General features: G+C 47.0%; 2 protein-coding genes across 4 annotated transcripts; both read left to right on the top strand.

The window, feature by feature from the left end:
• The first annotated feature begins 7,818 nt into the window (after positions 1 to 7,818).
• LOC106024910 lies at positions 7,819 to 9,302 on the top strand. 2 transcript variants are annotated; one of them, XM_034290212.1, is made up of 3 exons: positions 7,819 to 7,903; positions 8,001 to 8,063; positions 8,645 to 9,302. In XM_034290212.1, the coding sequence occupies exons 1-3, from the start codon at positions 7,843 to 7,845 to the stop codon at positions 9,067 to 9,069; spliced, it is 549 nt and encodes a 182-aa protein (XP_034146103.1). In that variant the 5' UTR covers positions 7,819 to 7,842; the 3' UTR covers positions 9,070 to 9,302. The 2 variants fall into 2 exon arrangements, with proteins under 2 accessions (XP_034146103.1, XP_034146104.1); XM_034290213.1 differs by having other exon boundaries at positions 7,821 to 7,903; positions 8,001 to 8,018.
• Positions 9,303 to 10,413: 1,111 nt separating this feature from the next.
• Positions 10,414 to 22,611, top strand: LOC105010013 (300 kDa antigen AG231-like). Of its 2 annotated transcripts, none has more exons than XM_034290152.1 (3): positions 10,414 to 10,502; positions 19,723 to 19,785; positions 22,243 to 22,611. In XM_034290152.1, exons 1-3 carry the CDS (start codon positions 10,418 to 10,420, stop codon positions 22,488 to 22,490), a joined length of 396 nt encoding a protein of 131 aa, XP_034146043.1. In that variant the 5' UTR covers positions 10,414 to 10,417; the 3' UTR covers positions 22,491 to 22,611. The 2 variants fall into 2 exon arrangements, with proteins under 2 accessions (XP_034146043.1, XP_034146042.1); XM_034290151.1 differs by lacking the exons at positions 10,414 to 10,502; positions 19,723 to 19,785 and adding exons at positions 21,745 to 21,838; positions 21,981 to 22,043.
• The last annotated feature ends 640 nt before the right edge of the window (positions 22,612 to 23,251 follow it).

Genomic DNA, 23,251 nt, shown 5'->3' with positions numbered 1-23,251 from the left:
CTTACACACACACACACACACTCACAAGATATCCTTTCATATATAATCCTCCTATAACCTTACCGTGGTCTCTCGTCTACTGCCTGGTTTCCATTAGCCAGCTAGCTCTCTAAAACCGTACGTGTCTCGTTAACTTCAGGGTCAGACCGGGGGAAGGCAAAGCACAAGGAGTGTAGGCACTAATGGATTGGGTTTTATAGTTTAAAAGCCCTTTACTGAACGGTAGAGTAACCTACCCCCAACCACTGGGTTTCCCATCACCCAACTGTGTGGCGCTTAGTCTGTTTTTACACACGTTGTGATGCTACACCATTCACTGTAAACCCCTGGTAAGTGAGTACTACTTAAGAAATATTGCAATGAAGGAGGGTTCGTTGTTCCTCTACATTTACAGGCGGAAATTTTAGCAGATATAACTGTCCCCAGCAAATCACAGTTTAGTTTTTTTTTTTCTAAAAAGGGCAGTTATCTATCAGGCATTGTGTGAAAATGAACAAAACCTCACCTTGTCTCAGTTGATATTCAGGGGCCCAAATGCTTGCTAAAAGAAAAACAATTCCCACATACACCAGCCCAAGCAGCCTGTGCCACTGACACAAGGAAGGACGAAATTCTACACACCCCTGTTAGAATGCCAGGTTTTTGTGATGTAAAAGAATGACAAAGATAAATCATATCAGAACTTTTTTCACCTTTAATGTGACCTATAATGTGAACAATTCAATTGAAAAACAAACTGAAATCTTTGAGGGGGAAAAATAAAAAACTCACAATATTTGCCCACTATTCTTTGCAAAAGCGCTCCAAATCTGTCAGATTGCGAGGACATCTCCTGTGCACAGCCCTCCTCAGATCACCCCACAGATTTTCAATTGGATTCAGGTCTGGGCTCTGGCTGGGCCATTCCAAAACGTTAATCTTCTTCTGGTGAAGCCATGCTTTTGTGGATTTGGATGTGTGCTTTGGGTTGTTGTCATGCTTCATCTTCAGCTTTCTAACGCACGCCTGAAGGTTTTGTGCCAAAATTGCCTGGTATTTGGAACTGTTCATAATTCCCTCCACCCTGACTAAGGCCCCGGTTCCAGCTAAAGAAGAACAGCCCCAAAGCATGATGCTGCCACCACCATGCTTTACTGTGGGTATGGTGTTCTTTGAGTGATGTGCAGTGTTGTTTTTGCGCCAAACATAACTTTCCGAATAATGGCCAAAAAGTTAAACCTTGGTTTCATCAGACCATAACACATTTTCAAACGTGCTTTTGGGAGACTTGATGTTTGTTTTTGCAAACTTCAGCCGGGCATGGATGTTTTTCTTTACCAGAAAAGGCTTCCGTCTTGCCCCCCTACCCCATAGCCCATTCATATGAAGAATACGGGAGATTGTTGTCACATGTAGCACAAAGCCGGTACTTGCCAGAAATTCCTGCAGTTCCTTTAATGTTGCTGTAGGCGTCTTGGAAGCCTCCCTGACCAGTTTTCTCCTCATCTTTTCATCAATTTTGGAGGCATGTCCAGTTCTTGGTAATGTCTTTGTTGTTCCATATTTTCTCCACTTGATGAAGTCTTCACTGTGCTTCATGGTATATCTAATGCTTTGGAAATTATTTTGTACCCTTCTCCTAACTGATATCTTTCAACAATGAGATCCTTCTGATGCTTTGGAAGCTCTCTGCGGACCAAGGCTTTTGCTCTGAGATGCAACAAAGAAAATGTCAGGAAACAGCAACATTTTATTTGTGATTAATCACTTTACATGATGGCAGGTGTGTAATGACTGCTATTTAACATGAGTTTGATTGTGATTGGTTAATTCTGAACACAGACACATTCCCAGTAATAAGAGGGTGTGTACACTTATGCAACCAGGTTATTGTAAGGTTTTTATTTTTCATTTTTCCCTGTCGAAGATTTCAATTTGTTTTTCAATTGAATTGTTCACATTATAGGTCACATTAAAAGTGGAAAAAGTTATTTGTCTCATTATTTTACATCACAAAAACCTGGCATTTTACCAGGGGTGTGTAGACTTTTTATATCCACTGTATGTTGCAGAGGGAATTGCGATTAGTCAGACCAGGTGACATTTTCCCAAACCTACCTGTATGTCACAGAGGGAAGGTGTCATCTTGTTCAGTTTGGGTGACCTTGTGCCCATTTTATCCTTCCTGTACTTGCCTGAATAGAACTGAGGCCGGCGTGAGGTTCTAATTCTGTAGCCCCTGGGAAAACACCACAGTTGTGCTTATTGAAGTTTTAGTGGCCTTTCTGTCAGCTTGAAGTAGCTCTGGCCACTCTCCTCAGACGTCTCTTATTAACAATGTGTTTTCGCCCACAGATCTGCTGCTCACTGGAGGTTTTGGTTTATCGCACCCTTCTCTGGAAATACCGAGACTGTAGTGAAAATCAGCTGTTTCCAAGATGCAGGAAATACTACAACTGGCATTAACAATCAAACCAAGCATATTTTCTAAGCATATTTTTATTATTATTGGACGGACCATTTTAGAAATTACAGCAGGTTATGTAAAAACTCTCCCATATTTTCATGTGCCAATATATTAGCACAACTAGCTACATAGCTGTTAAAATTACATAGCTTGTGTGCATACCAGCAAATAAATCTATCATTGTCTTGTGTTGATTCTAAGCACTGCATTTGGAGTCTGTTGCAGTATCTTCTCTGACCTGCCTGTTGCTCAGCTCATTGATGTGGGGGCTATTGATGGGACAGCTAGGTGCCCTCCTCTATTCTCTCCATCTCTTTGCTTTCCCCTCCTTCCTCCTTTCCTATGACCTCCCCTCCATCTATTCTCTCCTCTCTTCCTTTTCCCTTCTCTACATCTCATCCTTTCTCATCATTTTTTTTCTTGTACTAATGTATTAATTAATACATTTTAAAACGTTAGAAGGAGTACATATCTTAATAACAGTAAGCACAATATTCTCAATTAATTTGTTTTAAAGGTGAAATCATTTGCAGGCAGAGTCATCGCTGGGAAAAGGCTATACAAATAAATAACATATATACACTCACCTAAAGGATTATTAGGAACACCTGTTCAATTTCTCATTAATGCAATTATCTAATCAACCAATCACATGGCACTTGCTTCAATGCATTTAGGGGTGTGGTCCTGGTCAAGACAGTCTCCTGAACTCCAAACTGAATGTCAGAATGGGAAAGAAAGGTGATTTAAGCAATTTTGAGCGTGGCATGGTTGTTGGTGCCAAACGGGCTGGTCTAAGTATTTCACAATCTGCTCAGTTCCTGGGATTTTCACACACAACCATTTCTAGGGTTTACAAAGAATGGTGTGAAAAGGGAAAAACATCCAGTATGTGGCAGTCCTGTGGGCGAAAATGCCTTGTTGATGCTAGAGGTCAGAGGAGAATGGGCCGACTGATTCAAGCTGATAGAAGAGCAACTTTGACTGAAATAACCACTCGTTACAACCGAGGTATGCAGCAAAGCATTTGTGAAGCCACAACACGCACAACCTTGAGGCGGATGGGCTACAACAGCAGAAGACCCCACCGGGTACCACTCATCTCCACTACAAATAGGAAAAAGAGGCTACAATTTGCACGAGCTCACCAAAATTGGACAGTTGAAGACTGGAAGAATGTTGCCTGGTCTGATGAGTCTCGATTTCTGTTGAGACATTCAGATGGTAGGGTCAGAGTTTGGCTTAAACAGAATGAGAACATGGATCCATCATGCCTTGTTACCACTGTGCAGGCTGGTGGTGGTGGTGTTACGGCCTACCTGAGCATTGTTTCTGACCATGTCCATCCCTTTATGACCACCATGTACCCATCCTCTGATGGCTACTTCCAGCAGGATAATGCACCATGTCACAAAGCTTGAATCATTTCAAATTGGTTTCTTGAACATGACAATGTGTTCACTGTACTGAAATGGCCCCCACAGTCACCAGATCTCAACCCAATAGAGCATCTTTGGGATGTGGTGGAACGGGAGCTTCGTGCCCTGGATGTGCATCCCACAAATCTCCATCATCTGCAAGATGCTATCCTATCAATATGGGCCAACATTTCTAAATAATGCTTTCTGCACCTTGTTGAATCAATGCCATGTAGAATTAAGGCAGTTCTGAAGGCGAAAGGGGGTCAAACCAAGCGTGCCGCACAAGCCCTGAAAAGTGAAGCCAAAACGTCTTGATCGCCCCCTGGTGAGTGGTCCCAGTATAGGTCATAAACCCCGCCCTCCCCATGTTATTCAATGGGATGCGAGACCAACTAAACAATTAAATTACCCTTCAAATATATTTTTTCCGAAGCTGGTTTCTGTCATTTACTGTAGTTTGTATCACGCTAATGTAAATTCAAGAGTTTGTTTTTAAAATAAGTTTGTTTTTAGTTAGTTATTTAATGCTCTAAAAACGGTGGTGTGACGTCGTGATTCACAGCTATGATTGACAGCTATCTGAGCCGAGGAGCCACTGAATCTTCGGAGGACTGAGGAGATTGGAACTTTACATTTAATCTCTAAATTTCTATAATTGATATAATTTCACACGGACATAATGGGTTGTTCTGCAGTACATTGTGCTAACCGATCTGGCATTTCCAATCGATCTTTGAATTTTTTTCGGTAAGTTACATTTATAAGCTATTTAATAAGTAAATAAATGTAATGGGCTAGCTAACGTTAGCTAAAAGACAACAAGTCTCGTTAATAGCCATGTTAATAGCTAGCAGGTGATCGTTAGCTAGAAGTTACCAATTATTTTTGTATTAGGCCTATTCTAAATTAAGGTTAAACATGATGTAAGTTAGGCTATAACATATCGTCTAGGTTTAACAAGCAAAGGTTGTACTGTACTTGGACTTTTGATTACGGACGATTGATTACGGTATGCGCATTCTGCGAGGGAGAGTGAGGGCGGGGCACAGGGGTGGGGCCATTGATTTCGCGGCTTTACGGCTTTACTTCCTTCTCGCTACTGCGCATAACTACTGCGCAGAACTGGTCCCAAGATCGCTATCTGTGCAGACGCAAGTCCAAGATGTCAGTGCCGTATCAGGACACTGGTGGCTTAATTTTTCACCAATGGAAAAGAGCGAAAGGGCGTCGTCCATTATTTATACAGTCTATGGGACAAACACAGTATTAGTATGGTGTTCCTAATAATCCTTTAGGTGAGTGTAAGTAGCCTATCCAAGTCACCTGTAAAATGTCTGACAAGTACAGACATCGGCATTAACAAGATCCCCTATTTTAAGTTTGTTAACTGGGTGAATGATGAACATTTTGTTTAACTGAATGATGCTGATCATGCTGGAACATAACTAGTGACGGGGCAACTCCGCCCTCATGCTCCATACCAGTCTAATCTTGCCGACACTCACTGCATCAGAAAAATGTTCAGACGTTCTGAAACACTTCTTGTCACTTGTCACTGCATCATGTTTATTTTTCAACTGAACCACTAATGTTTATTGCTCTTCAAATAATCTTTTTCATTTTGTCCACCCTATGACCTATTTTTCGATTACACGGTTTATCGCGTGAACATATTATTTCAGATGAATGGTAAAATAAAGAGCAAACATTTTTCCTGCCCAATACTAAACACAGCTATAGTCGCACTGATACACAGAGGACACCTCTTTCCATCTCTATGATTCCTATCTGAATAATGCATCTCAATCAAGCTTGTTAAATGATGGTTGAGCCATAATTTGCTTCAGGTGGGAGTACAGTAGTAGTTAATGTAGGGTATAATGTGTCAGGATGGTGATTTATGGCCCTGGAGGGCGGGGCTTTCATATTGATGTGACAGGTGGGTGGGACATCCGGTATGACGTATGTTAGGGTGGGACTTCCTGTATGATGTGTGTATGGGCGGGAGTTACGTATGCATGTCCGGTGACTTTGTGATTAATGATTACATTGATGTGTCCGTGTTTGATGTTTTAATATGTCTGATTAGCAAAACAGACTAGTGTTATAACAGGTGGGTTATGTTTGATGATTAACAAATGGGCCTTAGGGTTCCGGAATGTTAATTAACAAATGGGGCAATAAATAATTTTAGTGTCAGCGATAAGTTGTTTGATGTTCAACAAATGGTGTTCGTCAGATCTAAAACCCCCGGTGTTTAATCTTCTCACAAGTGGTACAACAGAGGGCCTACAACTGGTGGTTGTTAACCATTCATGTTTTATGGGTTGATTGGCGTGGTCTGCATATTTAAATCACGCAGACATCGGTGATGGTCATTCAGTCTAGCCTTAACAAACTTACATGCACAATACAAAACATGGAGGATTGTGCTACGATCAATGTTTTGGGTGAAACACAGGTGAAAGCTAATATCTTAAACGGCTCTCAGCGATTTGGTAAGAAATTACAGATGGACCGCAGAGATGCAATCAACACGCCAGCCCCGCCCTCCATGGCAATAAATCACAATTCTGACACATTATACCCTACATTAACTACTTACAGTGAAGGTCAGATGTGGCCTATATAAGCCTCTCTGGAGAAATACATGGTGGTCAGGATTCACACATGGTTTCTGACTAAGTCTGCCTGTCTTTCACCCCGCAATTAAATTGTTGAAGTCATTACGTCTTTCTTCAGTATTGATTTAAAGGACGGTCATTTATTTCATGAAATATTATTATTGGACTTTTCATGGGTGTAAAGTATTCTGTTGTAGATTATGACCAATCCTAGTGATAAAGCAGCCTCTGAAATCATGCAATCCATGACATTGGCATTGTTAAACTTCACAGTAAAAAGGCAGGTGAATACACTGTCAATAACAAAGCCTGTTGTTTACGCTTCAGATGGGAATCATGTGAAATTTAGGAGGAATAAATAGAGGCTGACTAATTTCTAATCTAATATTACTATACTAAGCAGTTGAAACTACTGGTTTCACAGCCATAATGTAGTCCTGGCCATAAACTCAGGCTCCATGGAATTCTCAATTTAGAACCTATATTTTAGTCCATCTCAAACGAACCATTTAAAAATGACTATTTTGTACGTAGTCCCCTAAAACCAGTCTACTACCACTGCCACTGGGGTGAATGCGAGGACTGTAACCAAAGTTACGACCACAGGCAATGATGAATGACTTTTGACTCCATGCCTTGACTCTTACCCTGAATCAAATGAATAGAACATCACAGTCGCTATAATTCCATTATTCATCATGGCAGCTGAACTTGCCTGCATCAAATTAAACACTTATTACGTATGAGCTGAAGACAGTCTATTCAATTTCAACTAGCAATTTTTGACAACATCAACACCAAATACATTTATTTTGTATGCAGAGTCCCCAAGTCGAGAAAAACAGCATGGTGTCTGGGTATTTTCAATTACACATAGGTGTATGTCAAGGGTCTCCTCTCAGCCCATTGCTGTTTGTTTTTTACTAGCTCTGAAAAGTGAGATGAAGGTTATTTCCCCTAAATATACATTGTAACTGAACACATGTTGGAAACCTGCCAGTTCAATGGAAACCGGATGGTACGATCTTCATATCTTGAGGTCATTCTCAGATCGTATATACATTTGGTTGATTCTTTTAATGTGAGGAAAATCCTGGGTGACATAGATGTCAGCTGATCATGACATTGCCCATCCCTACACACAACTATAGTGGCACTGATACACAGAAGATACCTCTTCCCATCTCTATGATTCATTTCTGAATATTGTGTCTCAATCAAGCTTGTTAAATGATGGTTGAGCCATAATTGGCTTCAGGTGGGAATAAAGTGAAAGTGAGATGTGGCCTATATAAGCCTCTTAAAGGCACTGTGTGGGTGTTTCTTGTTGTTACGGCTGAGAATTCTAATAATGGGAGCTGTGAAAGCGGTCTGGGTTGTTGTCGTCGTTCTGATTGTTGGGAATGTGAAAGGTTTGTACACATGTTTTGCTTGGCACAATGTGTTTGATTGTTTGGGAGTATTTCAGCCTTACATTTCTAATGTTACTTTGTCATTGCTTCTCCTCAGTGTCTTGTTTCCCTTTTGGTGAGTCTCAGAAGTTTGATGGAATCTATCTGAAGGGATTTCAAGGTATTTCCTATCCCTTGTAGTGATGGTCTTACCCTGTTGGGTACTGCTGAATCTTGACTTGAGTTGCTTTATTCTTTAGTATTGAATTACCCTTTTAGACCATGCCATGCTACTGGAGAGCTGGCACAATTGGCAATGAAGTTCAAATAAGTACTACCTCCTAATACATATTTTCAATCAAATGTCTTGCTGGGCTTTTGCTCCAGAAGGTTTTTATTGTGGTAAGGGCTACAGCTCATGTTGCAGTGAGCTTACTCTTGTTTCTGTAGCTGCTGTTTAGCTGGGAGCTAACTGAATTCTGAACAATTTCTCCATGTTATGTATAGCTCACCCATAGACATAAATGGAATTCTTATGTGGATGTGTCTATTGGCTAAACAAAATCTCTGGATATGGTATAATTATACAATTCCAGGATATTAAAATGTTGCTTTTGATGCAGTAGTAGGTATGGGATTGCCCTTAGCCAGGTGCTTTAGACTGATAAATTCCAGTGTATTATCTGGTTTTAGAACATTTTGTCTGCTAGATCTGAGAGCAAATGTGCCTGTAATTCCCAACTGTTCTACTACATTTTCTAGTAAATTTGGACAATGGAGGATCTAAAGGATCATCTGCCACTGCTACATCTGTAGTCACGTCAGCGTCTCCTGCCCCCACCCATCATGGGGAGCCCGTCATCACGTCAGCGTCTCCTGCCCCCACCCATCATGGATTGTCTGAAGTTCCAAAAGGCCTGTCTACTGAACTTGGTGCAACCACAGTCTCTCCTACCACCCATATGATAACTGGTTCCGAAACTGGCATGTATGATGACCGTGGTCATGGTCATGACAGGGGCCATCATCGTGGTGGTCATGGTCATGACAGGGGCCATCATCGTGGTGGTCATGGTTATCACGGGTACCGTTATGACTATTACTGCCAGAACTGCTATGGTTATGGCTGTAGTTGGGGTCTCTGTCGTGGCTGTGACTGGAGTCGCTGTTCCTGGCAGTTCCAATGAGCTTAACTCCATAGCATCTGGTCACGTGACTCCTACCACCACAGACCTTCTGAAGATGCAATGTTTTCTCCAACTTGCATAACGATTGGGTGTATTCTAGGAACATGGCCTGTGATATCGCCTGTATCAGGTTGCTTGTTTAGTGTCAGAGGTAACGCATGGTGTTCACAATCAAGTGTTTTGGTTGTTCGTCTTCATCTGTTCCTCTAATAAACTTTTGACGTTACTACTTGCATTGTGTGACATTAGCCTCTTTTCAATATTAAGAGGGGAGTTTTGACTTTCAGGGGTAATTCACTCTGTAGAGGATGACATCAGTTAATTTTGCTTGGATGCTGCTAAACCTGTAACACGTTTGTGAATATGGACTAGTCCGACTCAAATTGGTTTGGTGGCTCTAAGTAAAGTTTCATCCATCTTGAACCATGACAAATGTTGTACCCTAGTCCCCACCCCAATATAATCTGTTAACACATTTACTATACATTAGTGATGTCTTTGGACCTAATCGCATGGCTTTCGGCTGCAACAATTTGTCTGAACTATGTGACCCAAATCAACATCACAGGTGATCTTCACTGGTGTTTTGCTGGGGCCTTTCCAAGCTTGTGGATAAAATGAGTGACCGGTTGCTTTTGAAAGTTTGATTTATAGGAAGGGGGAGGTGCTTGTGCATTGATTAGCACCAAATTGGAGCTATTTCAAAATGTTCGTTCAGCGTTTTGTCAGTTTATTGATTGGTTGGCCGAGTGATATGCTTGTTTACATTAGCTTCCTAGAGGTTGTTTGCTACATGTTGATTGCTAGCGTTAAAATAATATTTGGCATTCATAGCTGTGGTCATTGTACACCCATGGCCAGTAAAAGAAATTGAACTGAGAAAATGGTAGGATTTGAAACATAAATTAACTTGAAAAAGCACAACTTATGAACAGAAAGTTACCGCATTATGTCCTCCCCATTGTTCAGAAGGGGCCAGTACATCAACTCCCAACCGAACAAGATGAGTGGAAGGAAAGGCACAACCCAGAATGTAACATCAGTGTTGAATATTCAGTATAGAAGATGAGTTGCTGGATCTTATTTAAAGAGGATAGATTCTCATGGCTATAATCAAATCATCTCTATATGGACCTCATATTTCCAAAGCATCCAGATGCATTGAACCCCAAAGGAATTTAGACTGACATATTTAGTCACACTGTGATCCAGCGCTTTGGGTTTTAAATTTTACAATGACAATCTAGATAAATGATAGTCAAGGAATGATTGGCTTCAGGTGGTAGATGGTGACAGGGGCAAATGTTGCCTATATAAGCCTCTTATAGGCCATGAGAAGTCATGGTCCATGGCTGCTGTTAGAATGCCTATTGTTAGAATGGGAGCTGTGGAATGGTGCCTTGTTGTGGTCTTTCTTGTTGGGAGCATGAAAGGTTGTTTCAGTAATGTTTTACTTGTAGATAAGTAGCTTGTATGGGGACAAATTGTAAACTGTAAATTTGGAGGATGATACAATTCTCCACTTTTGTCCCTGCAAATTTTACTGTGATTACATTTGTTAACATTTTTCCCCAGTCTCTTGTTTTCCTTTTGGCGAGTTCCGGAAGCCCGATGGGATCTCTCTGACAGGAATTCAAGGTACATTTTTCTTTTCCTTTTTTCATCCTGTCCCTTGTAGCAGTATTTGCTGTCACTGTGTACATGTCCTTCTGGGGGAAAAAATTAGTGTTTTACATGCATACATTTAAGTGTGGCGCAAAACCTTGAAAATCTGAAAGTTGTTAGACCAGAAAACGTCCGTAACCTGCTCGTAATTCTTATGTTCTACATTCATTAGAGAATCCGGACAATGGCGGTTCCAAAAGCACACCTGCCACCACTCATCACGGTTCATTTGTAGTTACTGACATGGCTAATGACCTTGGCGAGGGGCCCACGGGCTCGGCCACCACCACGGCGGCGGGCGAGGGGCCCACGGGCTCGGCCACCACCACGGCGGCGGGCGAGGGGCCCACGGGCTCGGCCACCACCACGGCGGCGGGCGAGGGGCCCACGGGCTCGGCCACCACCACCGCGGCGGTCGAGGGGCCCACGGGCTCGGCCACCACCACCGCGGCGGTCGAGGGGCCCACGGGCTCGGCCACCACCACCGCGGCGGGCGAGGGGCCCACGGGCTCGGCCACCACCACCGCGGCGGGCGAGGGGCCCACGGGCTCGGCCACCACCACGGCGGCGGGCGAGGGGCCCACGGGCTCGGCCACCACCACCGCGGCGGTCGAGGGGCCCACGGGCTCGGCCACCACCACCGCGGCGGTCGAGGGGCCCACGGGCTCGGCCACCACCACCGCGGCGGTCGAGGGGCCCACGGGCTCGGCCACCACCACCGCGGCGGTCGAGGGGCCCACGGGCTCGGCCACCACCACGGCGGCGGGCGAGGGGCCCACGGGCTCGGCCACCACCACGGCGGCGGGCGAGGGGCCCACGGGCTCGGCCACCACCACGGCGGCGGGCGAGGGGCCCACGGGCTCGGCCACCACCACGGCGGCGGGCGAGGGGCCCACGGGCTCGGCCACCACCACGGCGGCGGGCGAGGGGCCCACGGGCTCGGCCACCACCACGGCGGCGGGCGAGGAACTTCTGTAGAGTTACTTTCATGATTGTTCTACAAATTGAACTCTCCTGCATCAGATCCTGCAACCATGTTGGATGATATATTGATCCTGCATTTGCCTGTAATCCCACAATTAAACTCTTTGCTTGTCAACGTTGTCCTTTTTAATGCTCAAACCTTTTTAGCTCGACAGATGATTGGATCTGAACGTTCATCTTTTGACATCCTCATGGTCCAAGTCTTTTAAATTTGAAACCGAATGCATTTATGCAGAGTTGAATCCATTACATTTGGAAATCTCATTTACACCTGCTTCCTTAAACCATGGTTGAATAATTCAGAATTTAATTATTCTGAAATCACATCTACATGTATTCCTTGGGAAAACATCTGTACTTTTGGTTCAACGGCTTGAAGGTGAGAACCCCTGCCTCAAGAATCAGTGTTCTTAATTATATGCTGACTAGTTGGTGAAAGAGGCTTAACAGAAACTATCCTGACAAACAAGATATTTGACATGGGGAATATCAAAACAGATTGGAGTCTATAATGTTACAAAGTGGGAGATATTTGATGTAGTGTCTGTGCTGCTCAGGTATTGTTCTTTTAGCCACAGATTTTTGTCGTTTAGCTGAGGTGATTTGTTCTTCCAAGTTCTTCAACAAACCTTACTCTAAGTCAGAGGTCTCAAACCGGTTCCACGGAGGGCCACGTGTCTGCAGGTTTTTGGGTTTTCCTTTAAATCGGTTCCCAGTTCAGACCTTAACAACCAGGTGGGGGTAGAAATGAACCAATTAGTGACCTAATTAGTCAATTAAGTACAAGGTGAGAGCGAAAACCTACAGACACTCGGCCCTCCGTGGAACCGGTTTGAGACCTCTGCTCTAAGTACTGATCTTAAAGTTGTTCTGAAAAGCAAGCCCACCAGAAACAAAGGGCTCTATCCCTCAGCCCTCCAGCTGGTTTCGTCCTCTCTCCGTCCCTCCAAACCCACATCGTCCCAAGCAAGGTCAAGTTGCCCTGTCCCTACGTGGGCATTTCCTACAGCAGTGAATCCAAGCGCAGTGCAAAACACGACAATGATGAGTAGCCTTTTCCCCAGGTTAGAGCTGTAATAGTGCACACTGCACATATTTACTGAACCAGATGCACAAGCTACTTCAAGGTACCATCAGCTTTTTCTGACATGGAACCATTTGCCAAGGTAGTCAGACATCGGAAGCTACAGCTGTAACAACTAAGAACTTTCTAATCCAAGTGCTAAACCTAATAAAAAATTGTAAAACTGGGGAAGAGAAATGCCACCTTAACGTGGTGGAGGGGTTTGAGTACCCGAGTGACCCTAGGAGCTATGTTGTCTGGGGCTATATGCCCCTGGTAGGGTCTCCCAAGGCAAACAGGTCTTAGGCGACGGGTCAGACTAAGAGCGGTTCAAAACCCCCTAAATGAAGAAAAACATTTTGAGTACCGTGACGTCGCCCGGTATGGCGCAGCCGGGGCCCCACCCTGGAGCCAGGCCCGGGGTTGGGGCTCGTATGCGAGCGCCTGGTGGCCGGGCCTTCCCCCATGGGGCCCGGCCGGGCTCAGCCCGAACGGGCGACGTGGGGCCGCCCTCCCGTGGGCTCACCACCCACAGGAGGGACCATAAGGGGCCGGTGCGAAGAGGATCGGGCGGCAGTCGAAGGCAGGGGCCTAGACAACCCGATCTCTGGACACGGAAACTAGCTCTAGGGACGTGGAATGTCACCTCGCTGGCGGGGAAGGAGCCTGAGTTGGTGCGTGAGGTTGAGAGGTTCCGATTAGAGGTAATCGGGATCACCTCTACACACGGCTTGGGCTCTGGAACCACACTCCTTGAGAGAGGATGGACTCTTCACCACTCTGGAGTTGCCCATGGTGAGAGGCGGCGGGCTGGTGTGGGTTTGCTCATAGCTCCCCAGCTCTGCCGCCATGTGTTGGAGTTTACCCCGGTGAACGAGAGGGTCGTTTCCCTGCGCCTACGGGTCGGGGATAGGTCTCTCACTGTTGTTTGTGCCTACGGGCCGAACGGCAGTGCAGAGTACCCGACCTTCTTGGAGTCTCTGGGAGGGGTGCTGGAAAGTGCTCCGACTGGGGACTCTATTGTTCTACTGGGGGACTTCAACGCCCACGTGGGCAACGACAGTGACACCTGGAGGGGCGTGATTGGGAGGAACGGCCCCCCGGATCTGAACCCGAGTGGTGTTCAATTATTGGACTTCTGTGCTAGTCACAGTTTGTCCATAACGAACACCATGTTCAAGCATAAGGGTGTCCATCAGTGCACGTGGCACCAGGACACCCTAGGCCGCAGGTCGATGATCGACTTTGTTGTCGTCTCATCTGACCTGCGGCCGTATGTCTTGGACACTCGGGTGAAGAGAGGGGCGGAGCTGTCAACTGATCACCACCTGGTGGTGAGTTGGATCCGATGGCGGGGGAGGAAGCTGGACAGACTCGGCAGGCCCAAGCGTACTGTAAGGGTCTGCTGGGAACGTCTGGCCGAGTCTCCTGTCAGAGAGATCTTTAACTCCCACCTCCGGCAGAGTTTCGACTGGATCCCGAGGGAGGTTGGAGATATTGAGTCCGAGTGGACCATGTTCTCCACCGCCATTGTCGAAGCGGCCGCTCGGAGCTGTGGCCGTAAGGTCTCCGGTGCCTGTCGAGGCGGCAATCCCCGAACCCGGTGGTGGACACCGGAAGTAAGGGATGCCGTCAAGCTGAAGAAGGAGTCCTATCAGGCCTGGTTGGCTTGTGGGACTCCTGAGGCAGCTGACGGGTACCGACAGGCCAAGCGGGCTGCAGCCCGGGTGGTTGTGGAGGCAAAAACTCGGGCCTGGGAGGAGTTCGGTGAGGCCATGGAGAAGGACTATCGGCTGGCCTCGAAGAGATTCTGGCAAACCATCCGGCGCCTCAGGAGAGGGAAACAGTGCCCTACCAACGCTGTTTACAGTAGAGGTGGACAGCTGTTGACCTCAACTGAGGATGTCGTCGGGCGGTGGAAGGAGTACTTCGAGGATCTCCTCAATCCCGCTGACACGTCTTCCATTGAGGAAGCAGAGGATGAGGGCTCAGAGGTGGACTCGTCCATCACCCGGGCTGAAGTCACTGAGGTGGTCAAGAAACTCCTCGGTGGCAAGGCACCGGGGGTGGATGAGATCCGCCCTGAGTACCTCAAGTCCCTGGATGTTGTGGGGCTGTCTTGGTTGACACGCCTGTGCAACATCGCGTGGCGGTCGGGGACAGTGCCTCTTGGATGGCAGACCGGGGTGGTGGTCCCTCTTTTTAAGAAGGGGGACCGGAGGGTGTGTTCCAACTATAGGGGGATCACACTTCTCAGCCTCCCCGGGAAAGTCTATGCCAGGGTTCTGGAGAGGAGAATACGGCCGATAGTAGAACCTCGGATTCAGGAGGAACAGTGTGGTTTTCGTCCGGGCCGTGGAACACTGGACCAGCTCTATACCCTCTACGGGGTGTTGGAGGGTTCATGGGAGTTTGCCCAACCAATCCACATGTGTTTTGTGGATTTGGAGAAAGCATTCGACTGTGTCCCTCGCGGCATCTTGTGGAGGGTGCTTGGGGAATATGGGGTCCTGGGTCCTTTGCTAAGGGCTGTCAGGTCCCTGTACAACCGAAGCAGGAGCTTGGTCCGCATTGCCGGCAGTAAGTCAGACTTGTTCCCAGTGCATGTTGGACTCCGGCAGGGCTGCCCTTTGTCACCGGTTCTGTTCGTAATTTTTATGGACAGAATTTCTAGGCGCAGCCAGGGGCCGGAGGGTGTCAGGTTTGGGGACCACACAATTTCGTCTCTGCTCTTTGCAGATGATGTTGTCGTGTTGGCCCCTTCTAACCAGGACCTTCAGCATGCACTGGGACGGTTTGCAGCCGAGTGTGAAGCGGTGGGGATGAAAATCAGTACCTCCAAATCTGAGGCCATGGTCCTCAGTCGGAAAAGGGTGGCTTGCCCACTTCAGGTTGGTGGAGAGTGCCTGCCTCAAGTGGAGGAGTTTAAGTATCTAGGGGTCTTGTTCACGAGTGAGGGAAGGATGGAACGGGAGATTGACAGACGGATCGGTACAGCTTCTGCAGTAATGCAGTCGATGTATCGGTCTGTTGTGGTGAAGAAAGAGCTGAGCCGCAAGGCGAAGCTCTCGATTTACCAGTCAATCTACGTTCCTACTCTCACCTATGGTCATGAGCTTTGGGTCATGACCGAAAGGACAAGATCCCGGATACAGGCGGCCGAAATGAGCTTTCTCCGCAGGGTGGCCGGGCGATCCCTTAGAGATAGGGTGAGAAGCTCGGTCACCCGGGAGGAGCTCAGAGTAGAGCCGCTGCTCCTCCACATCGAGAGGGGTCAGCTGAGGTGGCTTGGGCATCTTTTTCGGATGCCTCCGGAACGCCTTCCTGGGAAGGTGTTCCGGTCCCGTCCCACCGGGAAGAGACCCCGGGGAAGACCTAGGACACGCTGGAGGGACTATGTCTCCCGGCTGGCCTGGGAACGCCTCGGTGTCCCCCCGGAAGAGCTAGAGGAAGTGTCTGGGGAGAGGGAAGTCTGGGCATCCCTGCTTAGACTGCTGCCCCCGCGACCCGGCCCCGGATAAGCGGGAGAAGATGGATGGATGGATGGGAAGAGAAATGGTTGTTGCACATTCAACGCTTTTTTTGCAAGCTGGTCATGGCTGTCTATAGATGTAATCGATTTTTTGCTGACTGGGTTTTTTGGGAAGCTGAATAGCAAAGTACTGCTGTAGGTACTACAAACATGACAATGCTGGTTTTGGTAAAATAGATATTAGGTAAAGTGGTGGCATTAAGCATGAGGGGATAATTCGCTATGCGAGGGAAAACATTTATAAAAGGAGGGAAATACTATATCAAAATGATCCATGTATGTTCATTACATTTTGTGGTGATTACTGTACCTATCTAAGTACTGAAATAACTGTTTTAAAACGAATTAAAAATGACTGGACCTTAACTCCATCAGCAGCTGAATTCTGGACTTCATTACATACTGTCTGTGTTCACCTAGCTGCTACTACCCCACATGTACATGAACTGTCAGGTTTATGCAGTTATGATATCAACATCAAGGGCAGCGCTGGAAAAAACTTTACAAATAAATAACATTTTTAAGAAAAGTAGCCTATCCAAGTCACCTGTAAAATGTCTGACAAGTACGGACATCAGCCTTAACAGCATCCCCTATTTTACGTTTGTTAACTGGGTGAATGATGAACATTTTGTTTAACTGAATGATCACGCCCCTCCAAGAACTGCCACCTTAACGTGGTGGAGGGGTTTGAGTACCCGAGTGACCCTAGGAGCTATGTTGTCTGGGGCTATATGCCCCTGGTAGGGTCTCCCAAGGCAAACAGGTCTTAGGCGACGGGTCAGACTAAGAGCGGTTCAAAACCCCTTAATGAAGAATAAAATTTTGAGTACCGTGACGTCGCCCGGTGTGGCGCAGCCGGGGCCCCACCCCGGAGCCAGGCCCGGGGTTGGGGCTCGAATGCGAGCGCCTGGTGGCCGGGCCTTCCCCCATGGGGCCCGGCCGGGCTCAGCCCGAACGGGTGACGTGGGGCCGCCCTCCCGTGGGCTCACCACCCACAGGAGGGACCATAAGGGGCCGGTGCAAAGAGGATCGGGCGGCAGTCGAAGGCAGGGGCCTAGACAACCCGATCTCTGGACACGGAAACTGGCTCTAGGGATGTGGAATGTCACCTCGCTGGCGGGGAAGGAGCCTGAGTTAGTGCGTGAGGTTGAGAGGTTCCGATTAGAGGTAGTCGGGATCACCTCTACGCACGGCTTGGGCTCTGGAACCACACTCCTTGAGAGAGGATGGACTCTTCACCACTCTGGAGTTGCCCATGGTGAGAGGCGGCGGGCTGGTGTGGGTTTGCTCATAGCTCCCCAGCTCTGCCGCCATGTGTTGGAGTTTACCCCGGTGAACGAGAGGGTCGTTTCCCTGCGCCTACGGGTCGGGGATAGGTCTCTCACTGTTGTTTGTGCCTACGGGCCGAACGGCAGTGCAGAGTACCCGACCTTCTTGGAGTCTCTGGGAGGGGTGCTGGAAAGTGCTCCGACTGGGGACTCTATTGTTCTACTGGGGGACTTCAACGCCCACGTGGGCAACGACAGTGACACCTGGAGGGGCGTGATTGGGAGGAACGGCCCCCCTGATCTGAACCCGAGTGGTGTTCAGTTATTGGACTTTATTGGACTGTGCTAGTCACAGTTTGTCCATAACGAACACCATGTTCATGCATAAGGGTGTCCATCAGTGCACGTGGCACCAGGACACCCTAGGCTGCAGGTCGATGATCGACTTTGTTGTCGTCTCATCTGACCTGCGGCCGTATGTTTTGTACACTCGGGTGAAGAGAGGGGCGGAGCTGTCAACTGATCACCACCTGGTGGTGAGTTGGATCCGATGGCGGGGGAGGAAGCTGGACAGACTCGGCAGGCCCAAGCGTACTGTAAGGGTCTGCTGGGAACGTCTGGCCGAGTCTCCTGTCAGAGAGATCTTTAACTCCCACCTCCGGCAGAGCTTCGACTGGATCCCGAGGGAGGCTGGAGATATTGAGTCCTAGTGGACCATGTTCTCCACCGCCATTGTCGAAGCGGCCGCTCGAAGCTGTGGCCGTAAGGTCTCCGGTGCCTGTCGAGGCGGCAATCCCCGAACCCGGTGGTGGACACCGGAAGTAAGGGATGCCGTCAAGCTGAAGAAGGAGTCCTATCAGGCCTGGTTGGCTTGTGGGACTCATGAGGCAGCTGACGGGTACCGACAGGCCAAGCGGGCTGCAGCCCGGGTGGTTGTGGCGGCAAAAACTCGGGCCTGGGAGGAGTTTGGTGAGTCCATGGAGAAGAACTATCGGCTGGCCTCAAAGAGATTCTGGCAAACCATCCGGCGCCTCATGAGAGGGAAACAGTGCCCTACCAACGCTGTTTACAGTAGAGGTGGGCAGCTGTTGACCTCAACTGAGGATGTCGTGGGGCGGTGGAAGGAGTACTTCGAGGATCTCCTCAATCCCGCTGTCACGTCTTCCATTGAGGAAGCAGAGGATGAGGGCTCAGAGGTGGACTCGTCCATCACCCGGGCTGAAGTCACAGAGGTGGTCAAGAAACTCCTCGGTGGCAAGGCACCGGAGGTGGATGAGATCCGCCCTGAGTACCTCAAGTCTCTGGATGTTGTGGGGCTGTCTTGGTTGACACGCCTGTGCAACATCGCGTGGCGGTCGGGGACAGTGTCTCTGGGATGGCAGACCGGGGTGGTGGTCCCTCTTTTTAAGAAGGGGGACCGGAGGGTGTGTTCCAACTATAGGGGGATCACACTTCTCAGCCTCCCCGGGAAAGTCTATGCCAGGGTTCTGGAGAGGAGAATACGGCCGATAGTAGAACCTCGGATTCAGGAGGAACAGTGTGGTTTTCGTCAATGCCGTGGAACACTGGACCAGCTCTATACCCTCTACGGGGTGTTGGAGGGTTCATGGGAGTTTGCCCAACCAATCCACATGTGTTTTGTGGATTTGGAGAAGGCATTCGACTGTGTCCCTCGCGGCATCTTGTGGAGGGTGCTTCGCGAATATGGGGTCCTGGGTCCTTTGCTAAGGGCTGTCAGGTCCCTGTACGACCGAAGCAGGAGCTTGGTCCGCATTGCCGGCAGTAAGTCAGACTTGTTCCCAGTGCATGTTGGACTCCGGCAGGGCTGCCCTTTGTCGCTGGTTCTGTTCGTAATTTTGGCTTGGGCATCTGTTTCGGATGCCTCCGGAACGCCTTCCTGGGAAGGTGTTCCGGTCCAGTCCCACCGGGAGGAGACCCCGGGGAAGACCTAGGACACGCTGGAGGGACTATGTCTCCCGGCTGGCCTGGGAACGCCTCGGTGTCCCCCCGGAAGAGCTAGAGGAAGTGTCTGGGGAGAGGGAAGCCTGGGCATCCCTGCTTAGACTGCTGCCCCCGCGACCCGGCCCCGGAAAAGCGGAAGAAGATGGATGGATTGATGGATGGACATTTTTCCCCAGTCTCTTGTTTTCCTTTTGGCGAGTTCCAGAAGCCAGATGGGATCTCTCTGACAGGAATTCAAGGTAAAAAAAAAAGTTTTTCCTTTTTTCATCCTGTCCCTTGTTGCAATTTTCGTTGTCACTGTGTACATGTCCTTCTGGGGAAAGAAATGATAGTGTTTTACATGCATACATTTAATTGTGGTGCAAAACCATAAAAAAACATGAATTGTTTAACCAGAAAACGGCTGTATCCTGCTCGTAATTTTAATGTTCTACATTCATTAGAGAATCCGGACAATGGCGGTTCCAAAAGCACACCTGCCACCACTCATCATGGTTCATTTGTAGTTACTGACATGGCTAATGACCTTGGCGAGGGGCCCACGGGCTCGGCCACCACCACGGCGGGCGAGGGGCCCACGGGCGAGGCCACCACCACGGCGGGCGAGGGGCCCACGGGCTCCTCCACCACGGCTACCACTGCCCAGATTTCGGACACCACCACCACCGCGGGCGAGGAACTTCTGTAGAGTTACTTTTATGATATTTCTACAAATTGAACTCTCCTTCATCAGAGATCCTGCAACCATGTTGGATGATATATTGATCCTGCTTTTGCCTGTTATCCCTCAATTAAACTGTTTACTTGTCCTCATTGTCCTTTTTTAATGCTTGAACCTTTTTAGCTCGTCAGATTGGATCTGAACGTTCATCTTTTGACATCCTCATGGTCCAAGTCTTTTACATTTATGCAGAGTTGAATCCATTACATTTGGAAATCTCATTTACACCTGCTTCCTTAAACCATGGTTGTATAATTCATAGTTTAAATATTCTGAAATCATCTAAATGTGTGCCTTGGGAAAACATCTGTACTTTTGGTTCAACGGCTTGAAGATGAGAACCACTGCCAAAAGCATCAGTGTTCTTAATTATATGCTGACTAGTTGGTGAAAGAGGCTTAACATAAACCATCCTGACAAACGAGATATTTGACATGGGGAATATCAAAACAGATTGGAGTCTATAATGTTACAAAGTGAGATATTTGATGTAGTGTATGTGCTGCTCAGGTAATTTTCTTTTTGCCACAGATTTTGCCATTTAGCTTAGGCGATTTGCTCTTTCAAGTTCTTATTCTGTGGGCGAAAATGCCTTGCTGATGCTAGAGGTCATAGGAGAATGGTCCGACTGATTCAAGCTGATAGAAGAGCAACTTTGACTGAAACAATCACTCGTTTCAACCGATGTATGCATTAAAGCATTTGTGAAGTGCACAATGTCACAAACCTCAAATCATTTCAAAATGGTTTCTTGAACATGACAATGAGTTCACTGTACTGAAATGGCCCCCATAGTCACCAGATCTCAACCCAATAGAGCATCTTTAGGATGTGGTGGAACGGGAGCTTTGTGCCCTGGATGTGCATCCCACAAATCTCCATCAGCTGTGTTTATACGATATAACATTATATCTTATATACCATTATACTGTTGAACATTTCTATTTCCTTGTTGATTGCAATGACTTTCATTCTTACTAAAATCAATGTATAACGGCAGTATGACAAGCATATCTTTCCATTGGCTGCAATGTTGATATAATTTTTACTTTTTACATCAGATCAATTTTGGGGCTATTCTGATGGGTCAACATAAGCCTATCAGATCTTTATAAAAACATGCCTAAGTGAAACCCAGCATGAATATTACTCAAGTGTAGACCATTGGGCATCTTGGGCATTTGCTGATCTTGTTAATGTGATCATGTATCAGCCAATGCCATTGGAGAGATAAGCCAATAACTTGATATAGACTAGTTCATTTGGGGATGGCATCAGCGGTGCTGCTTATGCTGGAACAGACACTATAATGGCTATGATACACCAATGAGACCTCTTTCCATCTCCATGAATGCCCTCTGACCATTACATCTGCATCAATCTAGATAATTGCTAGTCAAGCTGTGATTGGCTTCAGGTGGTAGATGGTGGCAGGGGCAAATGTTGCCTATATAAGCCTCTTATAGGCCATGGGAAGTCATGGTACATGGCTGCTGTTAGGATGCCTATTGTTAGAATGGGAGCTGTGGAATGGTGCCTTGTTGTGGTGCTTCTTGTTGGGAGCATGAAAGGTTGTTTCAGTAATGTTTTACTTGTAGATAAGTAGCTTGTATGGGGACAAATTGTAAACTGCAAATTTGGAGGATGTTACACTTCTCTGCTTTTGTCCCTGCAAATTTTACTGTGATTAAATTTGTTAACATTTTTCCCCAGTCTCTTGTTTTCCTTTTGGTGAGTTCCAGAAGCCAGATGGGATCTCTCTGACAGGAATTCAAGGTAAAACATTTTTTTCTTTTTTCATCCTGTCCCTTGTTGCAATATTCATTGTCACTGTGTACATGTCCTTCTGGGGAAAAAATTATAGTGTTTTACATGCATAAATTTAAGTGTGGTGCAAAACCTTAAAAACGTGAAAGTTGTTTGACCAGAAAACGGCCGTAGCCTGCTCGTAATTCTAATGTTCTACATTCCTTAGAGAATCCGGACAATGGCGGTTCCAAAAGCACACCTGCCACCACTCATCAAAGTACATTTGTAGTTACCGACATGGCTAATGACCTTGGCGAGGAACCCACGGCGGGCGAGGAACCCACGGCGGGCGAGGAACCCACGGCGGGCGAGGAACCCACGGCGGGCGAGGAACCCACGGCGGGCGAGGAACCCACGGCGGGCGAGGAACCCACGGCGGGCGAGGAACCCACGGCGGGCGAGGGACTTCTGTAGAGTTACTTTTCTGATTGTTCTACAAATTGAACTCTCCTTCATCAGAGATCCTGCAACCATGTTGGATGATATATTGATCCTGCATTTGCCTGTAATCCCTCAATAAAACTGTTTACTTGTACTCATTGTCCTTTTTAATGCTTAAACCTTTTTAGCTCGACAGATGATTGGATCTGAACGTTCGTCTTTTGACATCCTCATGGTCTAAGTCTTACATTTGAAACAGAATGCATTTATGCAGAGTTGAATCCATTACATTTGGAAATCTCTTTTACACCTGCTTCCTTAAACCATGGTTGTATAATTAATAATTAAAAAATTCTGAAATCAAATCTAAATGTGTGCCTTGGGAAAACATCTGTACTTTTGGTTCAATGGCTTGAAGGTGAGAAACCCTGCCAGTGTTCTTATATCGGAAGCTACAGCTATAACGACTAAGAACTTTATAATCCAAGGGCTAAACCTAATGAAAACTTGTAAAACTGGGGAAGAGAAATGGTTGTTGCACATTCAACGCTTTTTTTGCGGATGCTGAATAGCAAAGTACTGCTGTAGGTACTACTAACATGACAATGCTGGTTTTGGTGAAATAGATATTAGGTAAAGTGGTGGCGTTAAGCATGAGGGGATAATTTGCTGTGCGAGGGAAAAATTTATAAAAGGAGGGAAATACTATATCAAAATGATCCATGTATGGTCATTACATTTTGTGGTGATTACGGTACCTATCTAAGTACTGAAATAACAGTTTTAAAAGGAAG

Source organism: Esox lucius, chromosome 23, assembly GCF_011004845.1.
Source record: "Esox lucius isolate fEsoLuc1 chromosome 23, fEsoLuc1.pri, whole genome shotgun sequence".
Taxonomy (NCBI): Eukaryota; Metazoa; Chordata; class Actinopteri; order Esociformes; family Esocidae; genus Esox; species Esox lucius.
Note: the sequence above shows the minus strand (reverse complement) of the source record. Positions and strands in the feature narration are given on the sequence as shown.